Raw genomic sequence first — 18,143 nt, 5'->3', positions numbered from 1 at the left:
GCCCCAAATCAGAACGACATTGAATATCAACACCATCTTTTACAGGCAGTCAAGGTAGGTCACCCCGGATGTGAGAACTTCCCAAATAAAAATGACTTTGCCTTTTTAGTTTCGGTGACTCGGCAGCTTTTCCAGAAAGACTTTCTACTTTCCCCGGCCAGAAACCAACAACCAGGTATGTCACGCTACAGGTGAAAATGCACCTGGGAAAGAAAATGACTCATTTTTCGTTCACTGACTCAGCAGTTTTTGGAAAAAGACATGCAAATGGTTTCACCCCGTTCTAGTTTAAGCTACATCTTAGAATGAACACTCTGGGATAGGGGTGTGAAGACATTTACTGCAATGGAATGTTTGTTAAAAAAAAAAAAAAAAAGAATTTAGAACGTAAAGGTAGATCTCAGGTGAGTTCGGCCTGTTTTGTCTGCGGAAGGAAGCACGCGGCCACGCCGGCGGTGAGCAACATGGCCGCCACCGTCAGGACAGGCACGGTGCAGCCCGAGTCCACCATGGTGCCGAAGACCACGTTCCCCGCGATGGCCGCCACTCGGCCCACGCCCGTGAAGAAGCCCAACGCGGATGAACTGAAAGACGGAAACGGGATTGAAAAGCTCATTAAGTATTAGGTTAGGTTTTTTTTTTGCCATCTGTCATTGACGACAAAGCAGATAGAACAGAGTGTTGGGATCATTAAATACTTGTGTAATTTCCACTGTAATCTACAAATGGACAAAACTATTCTCTCTCCGTCTTTTCTCTAGGTCTCTTCGTCCCCAACATTCTTCACCTCTCATTCTCTAGCCTATTTTACACCCCTCTTTCGCTCTACATCAACCTGTCGTCCCTTTCCCCTTTTCCATGATCTCTCCCTCTCTCCAAATGTCTCTTCTCGCTCTGACTTTCTACCTTTCCCTCTCCAAATATCTCTCCCACACTTGCTCCCTCCATCCATATCTCTTTCTTTCCCTTTCTGAACCTCTCTCCCCTTCGCTTTCTCCATCTATTTTTCTCCACTTCTCTCTTCCCACCTGTCCATTCTCTAAACACTTTCACTCTCCACCTTTATCTTCTCCATATCCTTCTTCACCTCTCTTCCTCTCCCTCAACCTATCTTCTCTCACTTTTTCAACTCTTTTCAGACCTCTCTACCTATCTTTCTCTCCTTCACCTGTATTCTCTCAATCTCTCCCTCACTACTTCTTCGTTTTTTCTTTTTTCTGTATCTCTTCACGTCTTTCTCGACTTTTCTCGATCTCTCTCTCCATCTTCACTCTCTCTACCGTCATCTGTGTCCTCTCTCCTCTCTCTCTCTCTTCCTAAACCTCGCTCTTCTTTCTCTGACTTTCCCTTTCCACCTCTCCCTCCTTTTCCATATCCCTCCACATCTTTCTCAACCTTGTTCGCTCTCTCCATCTTCTCTCGCCACCTACACCTGTATCTTTTCCTCACCTCTTCCTTTATGTCTCTCTCCACCTTTGTTGACCTTTCTCCACTTATTTTAAATTCTTCTACCTCTTGCTTTCTATCACTTCCTCAACCTATCCATTTTCTCTTTGACTTTCTCTTTCACCCCACTCTTCCTTTCTGTCTCTTCTGACTTTTTCCACTCTTCTACCTCTCTCTCCTCGCCCGTATCTTTTCCCCCCTCACCCCTTTACCTTACTTGACCTTTCTACCTTTCGTTTTCTCACTCCACCTCTCCCACTTCATTTGTGTCTTCTCTCCCCACCTTTTCCTTCTCACGACCTGTCTCTCTACCTAATCCACTACCCCGCCTTCCCCACCTCTCTCTCTCTCTTTCTCTATTCCTCCAATCAGACAGTAAGTACCGTAGCTGCGTGGGGTAGAGCTCGGTGCCCACCACGTCCAGAGCGTTCCAGGCGATGACAGACACCCCGCTAAACAAGCAGGACAAGAGCAAACTTTGGCTTTTGCTGCGCACAACGTAGATGAGGAAGACGCTTAGGCTGGACAGCAGCAAGCTGACCGCTAACGACAAAAAAGCAAAACAAACACAAAATCGATGACGTGAGCGACCCCGAATCAAATCGCGGCGACATTCGCGCCTTCCTCACAGAGGAGCAGCTTCCCTCCAGCGCTGTCCATTATCAGGATGGTGAAGACGTTGCCAGGAAGGTTGGCGGCCGCGATGTAGAAGCCCTCCTCGTATACTGTCGTGAATAGCGAATTTCAGTTTTAAAGCAAGATGGCGAGATGAAGGTCATTACCAATGTTTAAGCCCCTATTCTCAAGTACAGAACATTACGCGAATTTCTCATTTCTTTGGCTTTCTAACAAGTTTAGAAATTTCAAGCACCGTCACCCGAAACTGAGTGTATCAGATATCTGAAACCAGGGCCATAGAGGCATGATCTGGTCGAGCGTCACTGGTCCACATAAAAAGAATTGGCTGAGCGATAGCTATGCTCTTTTTCTCCTACCTGACTGACTCAGCCGCTTGGCGCAGACGTGCAAGCCTGCACTGCGGCCTTGAGTTCAGCACGTGTGCCACATGTTGCGACCATTCGGAGCCAAGACCAAATCTCTCCACAACAACAAGTAAGTTTTAGATTTAACTCCATGTTTGCTGGTTCTTGGGAATGAGCCTTTTTTTTCTGTACAAGGGAATTTCCCAAAATCGGTTAGCATTATAGCGGAAACGTTCTTTTTTTGCTCGTAACTTCCAGACTTTCAGCGGTCAAACTCCCATAATCTCTGGTGCTTCCCCTTCTCTTTTTTCCCTATCAATAATTATCTGTGTTAATAAATTGCGTGTTCTATTTCAAACGGCCTGGTTCATTGATTCCATTTTCTTGGGATTAGTAATTTATATATGAACTCAAAGTAATAACGTAATTTAATATTTTTATCAGTGTAGAAAATTCTAGCATCCTTCAGAGAAAAAAAAAGATTTATGGTGGAGCACAATCAACAACTAGACGCAAATTTGTTTACCGATTGCAGTAAAGAATAATTTCTTTCAATCCTAACGATTTTCAAAATTAAAGCTCGAAACATTCCTACAAGTCGCATCATGATGCCACCAAAGTAAATCAATTATTTAAAAAAGACAACTGATAAATGTTACCAAATCTTTTAGTTTAAACAAAGATGAATCTGGTTAATGTGTTCATATTTTTAAGACTTTCAAAAAAATGATTTTTAAGACATTTTAATGCCAATGAAGGCCTTCTTTTAAGAATAATTAAATCAATGCCTTTTAAGACTTTTCAAGGATCTATTGGAACCCTTAAGATTTATCTAAAAAAAATTCAATTTGATAGCACAGTCGGGTGAAAAATAATAATATATTCTGTAATATAGTACATGTCAATACCAATGTAATATATATTGACTGCAGCGCAAGTTGATTGAGATTCACAGATGTAAACGAGCGTCTTACACACAGCATAACGTGTTACTTTTCTGTACTAGACATTTCCCCGCTGATTCTGCCAAAATTGTAATCTTACTCCAAAGGGACAATGGGAATCTCCTTCATCCATTCATGAATTCCACTAATTAGAATACAAGGCATCTGGCTACCGAAGAAAGTCATAGTTACGCCCGCCGTTTACCCAGACTTTATTACATTTCTTTACTTTGACATTCAGAGCACTTGGCAGAAATCACATTGGGTCATCAAGCCCAAGCGATGCTTTGTCGGAAATAGACGGTCTGATTTTCCTGGTCAACTGCAGTTCTAAGCAGGCAAAGTCGCCGCTGACACTCTTGCGACCGTCCGCCTCGTAAAAAAAAGGAAGAACTTGCATTGTATTGTGAGCCGAAATGTAGCGGCTTGTAGTCCGGAATTTAAGGTACCAGTTTGAGGTTTTTCCAAAATGGCACATTTTTGGTTGGGAAAAAAAGTACTTTTTATTAGCTTATTTTTTGCTATGTTCAAGACTTCAACAAATTCAGACGATTGTAGTTTGTACCACCAAGCGACAATCACTCACCAGCAGTGTTGACCGGGTAGCAGTCATGGTCGCGATTCTCTGCCGAGGCGGAAATGTTGGCGCATGGTGAGTTGCCAGCCTCCATTCGGGAAAGAAGCTCAGGGAACCACATCCACAACCCGTAATAGCTGCACAAAAATTGGTCTGTTTTAATCAATGTAGTCGAGTGTAATTTTCCTCTTTTATTTTTTAATGTATGCATTTTTCAACCTTTCCATGTTTTAATTGGGTTGTTTTGTACAGGGAGTGCAGAATTATTAGGCAAATGAGTATTTTGACCACATCATCCTCTTTATGCATGTTGTCTTACTCCAAGCTGTATAGGCTCGAAAGCCTACTACCAATTAAGCATATCAGGTGATGTGCATCTCTGTAATGAGAAGGGGTGTGGTCTAATGACATCAACACCCTATATCAGGTGTGCATAATCATTAGGCAACTTCCTTTCCTTTGGCAAAATGGGTCAGAAGAGGGACTTGACAGGCTCTGAAAAGTCAAAAATAGTGAGATATCTTGCAGAGGGATGCAGCACTCTTAAAATTGCCAAGCTTCTGAAGCGTGATCATCGAACAATCAAGCGTTACATTCAAAATAGTCAACAGGGTCGCAAGAAGCGTGTAGAAAAACCAAGGCGCAAAATAACTGCCCGTGAACTGAGAAAAGTCAAGCGTACAGCTGCCAAGATGCCACTTGCCACCAGTTTTGCCATATTTCAGAGCTGCAACATCACTGGAGTGCCCAAAAGCACAAGGTGTGCAATACTCAGAGACATGGCCAAGGTAAGAAAGGCTGAAAAACGACCACCACTGAACAAGACACACAAGCTGAAACGTCAAGACTGGGCCAAGAAAAATCTCAAGACGGATTTTTCTAAGGTTTTATGGACTGATGAAATGAGAGTGAGTCTTGATGGGCCAGATGGATGGGCCCGTGGCTGGATCGGTAAAGGGCAGAGAGCTCCAGTCCGCCTCAGACGCCAGCAAGGTGGAGGTGGGGTACTGGTATGGGCTGGTATCATCAAAGATGAGCTTGTGGGGCCTTTACGGGTTGAGGATGGACTCAAGCTCAACTCCCAGTCCTACTGCCAGTTTCTGGAAGACACCTTCTCCAAGCAGTGGTACAGGAAGAAGTCCGCATCCTTCAAGAAAAACATGATTTTCATGCAGGACAACGCTCCATCACACGCATCCAAGTACTCCACAGCGTGGCTGGCAAGAAAGGGTCTAAAAGAAGAAAAACTAATGACATGGCCTCCTTGTTCACCTGATCTGAACCCCATAGAGAACCTGTGGTCCCTCATCAAATGTGAGATTTACAAGGAGGGAAAACAGTACACCTCTCTGAACAGTGTCTGGGAGGCTGTGGTTGCTGCTGCACGCAATGTTGATCGTGAACAGATCAAAGCACTGACAGAATCCATGGATGGCAGGCTTTTGAGTGTCCTTGCAAAGAAAGGTGGCTATATTGGTCAATGATTTGTTTTTGTTTTGTTTTTGAATGTCAGAAATGTATATTTGTGAATGTTGAGCTGTTATATTGGTTTCCCTGATGAAAATAAATAATTGAAATGGGTATACATTTGTTTTTTGTTAAGTTGCCTAATAATTATGCACAGTAATAGTCACCTGCACACACAGATATCCTCCTAAAATAGCTAAAACTAAAAAAGCCCCACTCCAACTTCCAAAATATTCAGCTTTGATATTAATGAGACTTTGGGGTTCATTAAGAACATGGTTGTTGTTCAATAATAAAATTAATCCTCAAAAATACAACTTGCCTAATAATTCTGCACTCCCTGTATTACGTAGCAACCCCTAGTGGAGTAGATATACACTATTGATTCAAATAATAGGATCAACACATGTAATATCTCAAAAACATGATTTCAGGTTTTGTTTAGGCGGCCATCTCACAACTACGGAAGCCCGAATGACCATTTCACAAAGGTTGCTTGTCCCAGTGGTTCTTTTTCACACTTACCCACACGGTTGAGCCCTGCATGTGATAGTCGCAGGGTCCTGTTATTTCAGGCACTTTCACTTATTTTTTTCACTGTTTCCTTCTCTAGTGACCCATGTTAGCCCTTTTGGCTGCAGGCTAAGGCTAGCCACTATTTTTATTGTTAGGTGCTCAGTGTAAATCAAGCTTGCTTCTTCCTTCATTGTCACTCGGCTTCCACAACCGCACTTGGCTGCAAGTTGTGTCTCGCTGCTAGCCGCTATCGTTAGCTGCTCCAGCTTAGTCCTTTGGTGTTCCCCGCCTTCCACAACCACTTGTGATGGTCGCAGATTCCCGTGATTCGGGCACCTTGGCACTTTTACCAACTGTTTCCTTCTCTAGCCACAAGCTATGTCTCACCTATTGTTATTGTCAACTGCTCCTGCTTCGTCCTTCAGTGTCATGGCCTGCCACAGCTGCGTGCGATGGTGTCAAGAGTCCCATGATCAAAGCATCTTGGTGCCTTTTTCACACGTTTTCTTCTCTAGCCACTCATGTTAGCCACTAGTCTGCAGGCTATGGCTCACTGCAAGCCGCTGTTGTTATCGTTAGCTGCTACTGGTTCGTAATTCAGTGTCATTTGCCTCCCACTTCAACAAATGATGGTAGTCAAGTCCCTTGATTGAGGCGCTTTCCCCCCCAGGTTTCCTTCTCTAGACACTCATTCTAGCCACTTAGCGGCAAGCTATATCTTGCCATTAGCCTCTATTAATATTATAGTAGCTGCTACTACATAATCCTTCAGTGTCACTCGCCTTCCATAGCTGCATATGACGGTCCCAGAGTCCTGTGATTTTGGTGCTTTTCCTCCAATGTTTCCTCCTTTAGCCAATTATGTTAGCAACTTGGCTGTAGTTGTCATCAAGGGTCCAGATGCTTGACAAATTATAGTTCTTGCTTCTATAGTAGCTTCACCTGATAGATGCCAAAGTTAGCCAATAACAGAGGTTTTGACCAACTCCAGCTATTAGCTCTCTTCAGCCGCTCTGAGCTTGTTCTCACTGTCGCTGGCTATTTTTCTTCTTCCTGTTCACCATGTTTTGTGCATTGTTACCAAATGCTAAATTTATGGTCTCCTGGTCATACTGGAAGGGGGATTACAACTTTTGAGGCCCCTTTCTCAAGGTTTCTCATTTTCCTCATGCTGAGGTTTTTGAGTTTTTCCTTGCCCGGATGTTGGTTTAAGATCAGGGGATGGTGTCATTGTTACCCGATGAGACATTTTGTGATGAAGGGCACCTCCTGTGTGGAGTTTGCATGTTCTTCCCGTGCTTGCGTGGATTTCCTCCGGGCACTCCGGTTTCCTCCCACATTCCAAAAACATGCATGTCAGGTTAATTGGACGGTCCATATCATCCCTAGGTATGAATGAGCGAGTGTGTCTTCTGTCTCTGTGTGCCCTGCGACTGGCTGGCAACCAGTTCAGGGTGTCCCCTGCCCACTGCCCGAGGATGGGCTTCAGCACCCCTGTGACCCTACTGAGGATAAGCGGTGCAGATAATGGATGGAAGTTACGATTACAATGGGAAACTCGCTGGACCAGTAAACATCTCACCCAAATGAAATGCAGTAGAAAATGATGAGCAGGACAGTGCTTCTAGACCTCAGATCGACGTCAAACATCTGCCGGACCGGCAGCACACACTGTCGAAAAATTTCAAAAAAAATGTCACACGCGCTACGTTACTTAAAGTCTTCAATTGAGGTTCACCTTTTTTAGAACAGAAGGAAATCGGCCGCACGGCTGTGGAGCTTCCGTCTCGTGAGCCATTTCCTTGACGTTCACGTGCAATGATACCTTCTTTAAAAACAAAAGCAGACTCGCATATTCAAACAAATATTTCAGGATGAGTTTTTCCAAATTCCACGAGCTTTCTATTTCATCCAATATCAATTTATAGAAATATATTGAGAAAATGACGTTCTTCATATCTATGACAGGATAAAAACTGGTTAAATGGTTTAGTTTGTTTTTGTTAAATACTACTTTTATAGATGTAAACCAATAATTCTTTTTCATTTAGGTGTATGTCAGGGGTCTCAAACTCAATTAACCAGAGGGCCGCCCGAGCTAGGGTCTGGGTATGGTTGGGCCAAATCGGGTTTTTCTCAAAAAGTTCGGATAGAAACATTACTGTTTTCGAATATATATATATATATTTTTCTAGTTTCCTACACAAAGTAAGATCTAAAGATTTTTAAAATTTTCTATTCTAAAATAACACACTTAGGCTGCACTTAAAGGGACAGTGTGTATTATTCAGTGCCCCCTAGAGGTATAAATATCACTTATTTAAAAAAATATATATAATATTTTAAATAATTAGCAAAAATACATGTCATTTCATAAAGATGTACTTTTCCAAATACTTTTAGGTTGAGATATAAGCATTCATCTCATATAACACGAGCAGATATAACGGTCTGCCATCTTGCTGCTATGGGTACCCAAAAAATACATGTTTTATGGTCACTTTGAGTCTGTAATTTTCATTCTTGTGATTTGTAACACTTGTTTTAGGTTGCACCACAGAATACTACGACAAGTAGTGGTCAAATACTACACACTGTCCCTTTAACTGTCATCCAGCGTGGGTTTAAGACCCCTGCGTAATGTATCATTTTACGAGAGAAACGAGCTCGAACATCTTTGAATAAGAAACCAGTATAACCAGTGTCTGAAATAACGTCCGCCCGGGTCGTTCATCTTTTACGTCGGGCGCACAACTTTTTCAAGGGGAGAAAAAAAAAAACAAATTGAAAGATTTTTTTTCCAAATCAAACGTTTGCTTTATTCAGATTTTGAAATCTTCTTTCAGTTTGGAAATTTCGGAATTTCAGTTCGTTTGGTAATTTGCATACTCGGCAGCCAATCAGAAGCCTGCATCGAATAACTTTGTGCTTCCGGACTTTCCCGAGCCTTATATGGTCATGCATTTGCATGTCATTTTCTAAAGTAGACCCACTGAGAACAAAAGAAAAATGGAGAAGTGGTTAGGAATCAGGGCACCACAGTGGCGCAGTGGTTAGTGCGTGTGCGGCACAGTTCTGAGGTCATGAGATCAAACCTCCTGTGTGGAGTTTGCATGTTCTCCCCGTGCATGCGTGGGTTTCCTCCGGGAACTCCGGTTTCCTCCCACATTCCAAAGACATGCATGTCAGGTTAATTGGCCGGTCCGAATTGTCCCTAGGTGTGAATGAGCGAGCGAGTGAGTTGTCTCTCTGTGTGCCCTGTGACTGGCTGGTAACCAGTTCAGGGTGTCCCCCGCCCACTGCCCGAAGATAGCTAGGATGGGCTTCAGCACCCCTGCGACCTGATTGAGGATAAGCGGTGCAGATAATGGATGGATGGGTTAGGAATCAAGTCAAAACCTCAGCCCTAGAAGAAAGATTCAAAAGAAGCTAACAAAATTGATGACGCTACAAAACGTGAACGTACATTAAAAGCATTGTGGAAAGAGGAGTTCACGTGGCTTGTAGCAGACGACGCAACGCAAACATTGCATGAATGAAGATGAGTAAATACAGGTACATACTGATGGCAGATGGAAAACAGCAATGTCATATACATGCAATGAATGTTGTAAGTAGATTTATAATAAACTTCATTTTAAAGTGTCTTTCTGTTATATATTCTGATTAGCAATCCTTAATACTTTGCAACAATGTTTTTTTTTTTGCGATGAGTCGTCTTAATGTATTTCAAGTTGTGAAAAATAGGGCAGGCAACTTTATGGCTGGGCATGAGACTTATCAGAGTTGTCTGCCCTGGTGTCCTGTAACTTTTTGTCATAAGTTTCAGACACTGGTATAAGGTAACCATGCCGAATCTTCTGTTTTTTTTGCAGCGTAACATCATTCTATGGGGTAAATCCAATTAGCAAGCCCATGACATTACAGATACGTACGGGAAAAGTGCCCCCTTTGCCTCGCACGTTCAATCGAAACATCTGACGAAAGACTCGGAGGGCCTCTCTCTCTCGGCCGGCCTGAAAACGAGAAAGACTCGTTCCTTTTCTTTGTCGTTTTAAAGAACCTTATTTGCAAATGCTTTGCATGTTCATCACGTGTGATACTCGTGGTATCATTCTTCAGACCTCCATGAGGAACTTTGGGCTCTCGGGCATGAGCAGCTTGAAGATGACGGCCGAAGTGATGCTGGGAACAGAGCAGAGCGCGACGAATAATCGCCAGCTCTGAAATTCCAGGGATCCCGCCGAAAAATGCAGCCAGGTTCGGGGGATCACCAGCCAGGCCAGGCCTGAAATTGAAAACAAAAAAATGATCTGAATTCCAAAAGATTTTTCTTGTCTGCTATAGTGAGATGTAAAGAACCTTTTCTTAATTATCCATGAATAAGGACCCCCCTCAATTTCATGGATCAAATTCACCCATGGTATTAGTATTTGACAAGAGTTATAAGTAGACTCTGTATTGTATTAAAATGAGGAAAATCAAATATTGCTAATGAATAAGTAGTTGCAATGCAGAAAAAACATTGATATGTTAGAAGACAATTTTTTTTTAATATTTTTTATTTTACACTATTGCAAACTTTTCCTATGTAACATGAAAAATATTATTAAAACAATTAATGAATAAGAATCGTAAATGTTTTTTTTATTGTTATAATTTTGTACAACAAAACGATCTCCAATAATTCAATATACCAGATTAAGTCAAGTCATTTTTATTTGTATAGCCCTTAATCACAAAGAGTCTCTAAGGGCTGCACAGATCAAAGACTATTGCAATCTACAGACTATTATGACACTATCCCCTCATCTAAAACCTATATGAGGGCAAGGAAAAAACTAAAGACCTCAAGTCAAGTCATGTTTGTTTGTGACACCCTTAATTCCAATGAGACTCAAAGGGCTGCAGAGACCACAGACTATTGCAAACTACTATTATGACACCATCCCCTGATCTAAAACCTACATGAGGGCAAATAATACACAGACAGAACTAGCCACATCTAATATTCAATGCCCTAGCTGATGGAAGATTTTCTCTCAAAATGCCTCCATGCATGGCCCCATTCGTTCTTTCCTTTACACAGATCAGTCATCCTGGTCCCTTTGCAGAAAAACAGCCCCGTGCGTGATGTTTCCACCCCCATGCTTAACAGTGGGAATGTTGTTCTTTGGATGCAATTCAGTATTTTTTCTCCTATCATCTTATAATTATTTATTGGAGCTATATTTTTGTGGAATAATCTTTTTCAATATATAAAAAAACAAAAACATTGTATTTCAAGAATAATTTATTTACAGAATACATTTGACTCAAATAAGAAAAATAATACAATAATTCTATAAATACATAATCCTGAATGATTACCTCTTATCAGATAATCTCATTTAAAAATATATAAAACACACACATACACACTTTACTTTTAAGTTTATATTTTGAAAAATATAATAAAATGTATCATTAAGTTAATTACCTTTTTAAAATAACAACATATTTATATTTTCTATTTTACTAATTTTCGAATAATTATGTAGGTAATGTCCTAAAAATGATACTGTGATTGCATAAATAAATAATCCTGATTGATATTTATTTTCCAAGAAAAGAAAAACATTTTTAATTTTTTTGGAACTATGTATTAACTACTAATTAAGTAAATAAAATAAATTGTATAAATTCATTATGCATATGAATTAAATCATTTTTAAAACAGAATCAAATATTTTTGAAGACTTGTTTTGGTAATGTAATAATAATAATACTATAATTGAATAAATAATCCTGATTGATCATCTTTATTTTGGAATATAACTTCTCTAATTTTGAAATATTTTAAAAGCTATATATCTATATCTCATCTCATTAGCTGTACCACTTATCCTTATTAGGGTCGCGGGGGGCTGGAGCCCATCCCAGCCATCTCAGGGCAATGGACAGGGGACACCCTGAACTGTTTGCCAGCCAATCGCAGGGCACACTGGGACAGACAACTCACTCGCTCGCTCATTCACACCTAGGGACAATTTGGACCGGCCAATTCACCTGAAATGCATGTTTTTGGAATGTGGGAGGAAACCGGAGGAAACCGCAGGAGGTTCCCAAGACATGAACTGTGCTGCACATGCGCTAACCACTGTGTCGCAGTGCTGCCCTGTATATATATATATATATATATATATATATTAAAAGTCATATAAATAAAAAAAACAAGCTTTTTTAAAATTATTTCACGACTCAATTATTTTAGTAATAAAATACTCATGAATGAATATTTTTTTCTGTTTTTAAATAACAAAAACTAAACATACTATTTAACTAAATATATTTTGGGAAGAAAAAATGTATATATTTTTTTAAATTTACATTTAATTCTAAGATTTTTTTAGTAATTTAAGAAAAGTAATACAATCATGAATTAATAATATGAATATTTTTTCTGTTCCGTTGCAGCATTTTTAAATATCTTAAAATATTTCAAAAAGGTATATATATTTTAAAACATTAAAATACTAATTTTTTCTCACTTTAAGAACAATTTCAAGAACTACTTTTCTAATATAGGGGATGTGTCATGGTTGCCATGCCGTCCAATTGGCCCCGCCCGTGTAGGCCAGCTGCAGCTTGTTGACAGATTGGGTCCCTGTCAGTATTCAAACTCTGTCCTGTCAGTCCCCTTTCGTCGGTCCGTCTGCGAATCTGTTTTTACATGGCAAGCCCTTTTTCACCTGTCCTGTTTTTTGCTCCTGTTTGTCTCCCGCTACGATCTGTTTTGATCTCGACCACGTCTGCTCTCCCGTCCCGAATTACGACCTGTTTTTATCTCGACCACGTCAACTCTCCTCTCATGGCTTTCGACTTGTTTCCGATCCCGACCAAGTTTTGCTCTTCTATCCCGGTTACTGACCCGTTTTTTTCCTTTCCCGACACCGCCATCGCTGGCCACGGAGGTCCCACTTGAGAGCGACCTGCTTCCGGCGTCCAGCAATCCCCGGATCGTGGGCGCAACCCCCTCCCTTTCTTCTAATAAAACTTGAGAAACGTTAAGCCAGTGGGTCCTGTTTCCGTTCTGGTCCTGACAGGATGTTGTAATTGTGGCTCCTGCAGCCCTATCAGTGCTTTATAAATAAACTTGACTTGTATATAAGAAAATAATACAATCATAAATAAATAATCTTGAATACTATTTAAATTCTATTGCAGCGCGTCGTGTGTGGTCTCGACACCTGCTGCCAGAATATTGCCTGCCATCCAAAACGTGGCTAGAGCGCTGATCATCATGCCTCGCCTCACTCTGGGCATGAACTCCGAGAAGTAGGAAAAGATGACCGGAATGGACCCGCCAACCCTGAAGAAGAATTTAAAAAAAATAATATTTTAGTGCATTATAAATAAACCATGAGTAGTAAAATGTGGCAAATGCCTAAAAGTCATTGGGGCGGGGGCAGGGCAATACTTTATCTAAGCACTTTATGTCCTCACCAATGTTCGCTCTAATTTTCCTCGGGTCTGACCGTTGACACAAAGTCGGTGAGCAATGCATGAAACAACAGTGAGCAACAGCAACCCCAAGTGTAGCAACTAAATCATTATCAAACATGTCCAAAACATCACGTTACATTTTGCTGAGTTTCCGGCAATGCAAAATTATTTTTCACTTTTGAATGAATTGACTAATGTACGATTGCAAAGGTTGCAGGGCCTACAAACGTCATTTGTTTTTACAATTCTTTCACAAGATTTCCATTTATTTTATTCCTGGTATCTTTTGTCGCATAATACTAACCTTTTTGGGGGCTTATTTAGTCCGTTGCACGATACACAACTGTATTTAATTACATTTTTAGTGGAAGTACAATGTTGGCAACAAGATTAACTTGATATAATTGGAAATTATTTGAATACAACACAAACTTTTTCCACTTTTTCCCTGTTCTTTCTCTCCTTTTTTAAAAAAAAAAATCTCATTGCGTTTATTTTTTCCTAGCTGTTACTTTTTTCTTGCTTTTTTGTTCTCTATTACCTTTTTCTCCCTTTATTTGCTTCTTTCTTTTCTTCCGGCTTTTTTCAGAATTTTTCCTGCTCTTTTTTTTCTCTTTTTCTCTCCTTTTGTTTCGTTTTTTTCTCAGCTTTTCACTACTTTTTCATTTTGGTATTTTTTTCGTTTTTGTTCTATTCCCCCCCCCCTTCCTTTAAGTCATTTTGTGCACAATTTTACATAATATTTGGTCGTGGAGGGATTAAAAGGCAAAAACAACCTGAAAAGCCGTTTGGGACCCGAAAGAGCCGGTTGTTATTAGTGAGCCGAGCCAAAGAAGCCGGTTCTCGAAAAACTCTACTGACTTTATTCAACTTCGTTCTACTTCGACATTGACTTCAAAATACCGCATTTAGAACACAGCGTCAGGGGAACCTGTGTATTTTTACCTTCATGCACTGTAACTTTGACTTAATTCGCTTTTTAATTAGCAATTTCGAGCCCTCATTTTTGTGAGCTGGCAAGATTTTCTTGTGCGCGGAAAAGCTCTGGGTAGTGCGCAATTGCGCACACGCGCAGCTTAGAGGGAACATGGTCCTCACCCGACACCACTGATGAACCTGAGCAGCAAAAACAACCAGAACCACGGTGCCGTGCTAGCCAGGCCCCCAAAAACACCGTTGACCGACAAGGAGACCACCAGGACCCTGCGGCGCCCCCTGCGGTCTGCCAGGTACCCCCACACGTAGCCGCCTACCATCATGCCTGAGGGGAGGGGGGCATGAAAAGGGTCACAGTTAATTTGACAGGGTCCATACAAGAGCTTGAAATCCTTGAAAACGCTTCCATTTTAATGTGATTTGAAAAGTTACTGAATTTGGGGTGAGGTGCTTGGAAATGCTTACAAGTGTTGCCATGTTACACAATAACTGCTTAAAAATGATGCTGACGCTGCTCTCTGGTGGCTTTACTTTCCCCGCTGCATTTCTTCTTCCCTCGTAATACACGGCGGCTAGCATTAGTTTGTACGGCATTATCCTATAAAGCGTCGTCTCCCCCTACATGTAACGCCCATGAGTTCAAGTACACGTTATACCTTAACAGGGTACTATGAAATGTGTATTACTGCAAGGATAACGTATAAATCAAAGAAATTTTTTGGGCTATGCAAAAAAATCAATTACTACCATTTTTATCTAACACTTATAGTTGTGGCTCTGCAAAATACATGATTCTCTCTGTCCAGGTAATAACTTCACCTCTTGTATTTTATCCTACCCCAATTTGAATTATCTATGTATTCAAACGATGAAAAAGTACAGTAGGAGCACCCACCGAGGAAAATGGAGGCGGTGAGCAGGCCCATGTCTGAGGAGCTGAGCAGGAGGTCGCAACGGGCGGTAGGCAGCAGGAAAGACACGCAAAGGATCTCCACCGCATCGCTAGCGTTAGCCCAGCCACACACCAGCAGTAGCAGCCAGTGGAATAAGCCAAAGCCTGTAAAAAACGGGTAATATATATAAAAGAATTAAGTTCCAGGTCCGAAATGGGATGTGCACTACTATTAAATGGTCTTAAGTGTCATTGAGAACCAGTGTTGGGACCATTACTTCTCAGGAATGACTACTGTAACATGTTATTAATATAATGTATCTCCACTGTCATTATTGTATAAAGTGTAACTGCAGTACTCATCAAACACAGATAATGAATAGCGATGTTCCCCAAATGCCAGATAATTCTGCTCCACTCACATTGTCACATACAACCCTCAACCTAGACAATACGTGGTCATGTTTATATGTACCTACAAAGTACAAGCGAAGACAGTTATTGTGGCACTGTCTCAAGCACAGAGCACGAGGTTGTGTAATTTATCCTAACTATATTCTCCCTACTTTAAACACTCACATCCAAGCCATTTTCAATATTAGGGAGTCAGTTTATATGCACCTATTTGGTTGTGGGTCACCAGGCCCGAATGGTAGGCTGCGTGGCTGAAACAGGAACAACTATATGAGTGGGGCCAACGTGAACACAGAACTTATGTTAAAAGAGTGCAAGAAAAATGTTGTTATTTAAAGAATTATTTTTTGCAATACACTGTGCCTAGAGAAAAAAAATAAAACGTCTTGTACAGTACCCGGAAATGCAGGAGTTCTTGGGGTGGTTTACACCCGAGACAAAATGGATATGGAGTGTCTCAGCTTAGTGTTCGTTCATAAACCCTCAAGATTGCACAAGCCAAGAAATATGAAGACTTCACTGCTTCCACAAGCCAGTAAAGACATCTTTTTCTTTTATTTTGTGGGTCTTTTAAAATATTTTTAGGTGGTTGGCTTCTAAGCAAGTATATACTGTAATTTGTAACTTAATTATAACTTCTGGAGAAATGCCCTACTGTTTGGTGTCAGTAATCTGGGTGGTAACAGAGTCAAATTTTAAATGTAGTAACTAGTAACTCTAACCAATTACTGTTTTTCAGTAATGCGCCCTCTACTGTTGAAAACCACGTAGAGAACATTATGTGCGACGAGATTAGACGTGGCACTCCAGGCCAAACACATAATCAAGACTTTAAAGGGAAAACTGTCAGGATAAATGGGCAAAAACATTTGAATTTGATTATTTTCCTAATAGTTATAATAAAAATAAATTATAAAATAATATTATTTATGAATATATATTTTGTAATATGCATTTACAGTATTAATGCGTGTACATAAAAAAATTCTACATGTACAAATTTTATTTCATTTTCTAATTGATTTGATATAATTTTATTGACAGGCCAATTTAAGTGGTTTTGAACCCCACAAAATTGATTTAAACTAATAAATGATGCCCCTTTGTTAATATTTGACCACAAGATGATGCTGTATTGAATAGTGCAACTCAAACAAGTGCTGCAAAGCACAAACAAGAATACAAACTATGAAGACTAACGACCAAACCATGACATTTTTCCTTCTCATTTCATTGCCCAGGTTTTGGGTTTTTGGGGTACCCGTAGCAGCAAGATGGCAGACAATGATATCAGCTCTAGGTGAGCTTCAATTTATGTCAAATAAATGCCAATATCTCAACGAGTATTTAAAAAAATTCATGTTTATATGATAGATCATATACTTTTGCTTATTATTCAAATCAATATAGATAGATAGATAGATACTTTATTCATCCCCTAAGGGAAATTCACATTTCCAGCAGCATCCCTGAGCTGAGAACAGTACAATAATAAAGCCAAAAGAATACAATATACAAATACCCAGTGTGACGTGCAAATGCCCACTTTAGCATGTTATATAGAGTAACCAAATAGTGCTACACAGAACACATAATGCAGTAAGATTCAGTAATATCCAATGTAGGTGGTGTGGTTTAATGTGGGCCTTTACTCTGCCGGGTGGAGTTAAAGAGCCTCATGGCATGAGGAAGAAAAGATCTCTTCAGTCTGTCCGTAGTACAAGACAGTGACAGCAGTGACAATATTGTTGTTTTTATGAAAAGGAGTTTTATTTTTTTAAATAGGAGGCGCTAAAAAACACACTGTCGACGGTCACTTTAAGGTGAAACGAAAAATTGTGATCGATTTCTACCTGGATGCTGTCAGACATGATTGTGCCTCCGAAAATGCCCCGATACTGTGTAAATCTGGCTCTATCTGCACCGCTAATCCTCAGTAGGGTCGCGGGGGTGCTGGAGCCCATCCCAGCTTTCTTCAGGCAGTGAGCAGGGGACAGCCTCAACTGGTTGACAGCCAGTCGCAGGGCACACAGGGACAGACAATTCGCTCGCTCATTCGCACCTAGGGACAATTTGGACCGGCCAATTGTTCTGATATGCACGTTTTTGGAATGTGGGAGGAAACCGGAGTGCCCGGAGGAAACCCATGCAAGCACGGGGAGAACATGCAAACTCCACGCAGGAAGGTTCGATCTCATGACAGAACTGTGCCGCACACACGCTAACCACTGCGCCGCCGTGCTGCCCTCATCCAAATATGTTGTTGCCAAAAAAAGCATTATCATACGCAAACACACAGGGGCGTGGCGCCCCCTGTGTCACCTCAGCTAACCGATCTAAGTTAGCAGGCGATAAGGCAGGAGAGTACTTGAAGTGCTGCTTCCTTGAGTGAAAATTCCCTTAACCAATTCAACTATCTTTTCTACATATTTTTCTTATGACGATGTGTTTGGGGCGGCATTAGCTCAGGAGGTAGAGCGCTC

The 18,143-nt window shown here is 40.9% G+C and overlaps 1 protein-coding gene across 3 annotated transcripts in view; it reads right to left on the bottom strand.

Moving 5' to 3' along the window:
- Positions 1-223: 223 nt before the first annotated feature.
- The window catches only part of sv2 (synaptic vesicle glycoprotein 2), a 22,203-nt gene continuing 4,283 nt past the window's right edge, over positions 224-18,143 (bottom strand). For 2 of the 3 annotated variants that reach the window (XM_088340731.1, XM_088340733.1), the window contains exons 3-13: positions 15,250-15,411; positions 14,517-14,679; positions 13,163-13,284; positions 10,058-10,221; positions 9,869-9,949; positions 7,672-7,761; positions 7,516-7,604; positions 3,960-4,087; positions 2,076-2,171; positions 1,830-1,989; positions 224-584 (exon numbers count right to left, since the gene is read on the bottom strand). In XM_088340731.1, coding sequence (XP_088196857.1) covers positions 401-584; positions 1,830-1,989; positions 2,076-2,171; positions 3,960-4,087; positions 7,516-7,604; positions 7,672-7,761; positions 9,869-9,949; positions 10,058-10,221; positions 13,163-13,284; positions 14,517-14,679; positions 15,250-15,411 — 1,439 coding nt within the window. In that variant the 3' untranslated portion in view covers positions 224-400. The remainder of the gene's footprint in view (positions 585-1,829; positions 1,990-2,075; positions 2,172-3,959; positions 4,088-7,515; positions 7,605-7,671; positions 7,762-9,868; positions 9,950-10,057; positions 10,222-13,162; positions 13,285-14,516; positions 14,680-15,249; positions 15,412-18,143) is intronic. The other variant, XM_088340732.1, reaches the window with a different exon arrangement.

The sequence above is a fragment of the Urocampus carinirostris genome, chromosome 7, assembly GCF_059441175.1.
Source record: "Urocampus carinirostris isolate Australia breed hairy pipefish chromosome 7, RoL_Ucar_1.0, whole genome shotgun sequence".
Lineage (NCBI taxonomy): Eukaryota > Metazoa > Chordata > Actinopteri > Syngnathiformes > Syngnathidae > Urocampus > Urocampus carinirostris.
This window is presented reverse-complemented; position numbering and strand designations above follow the sequence as displayed.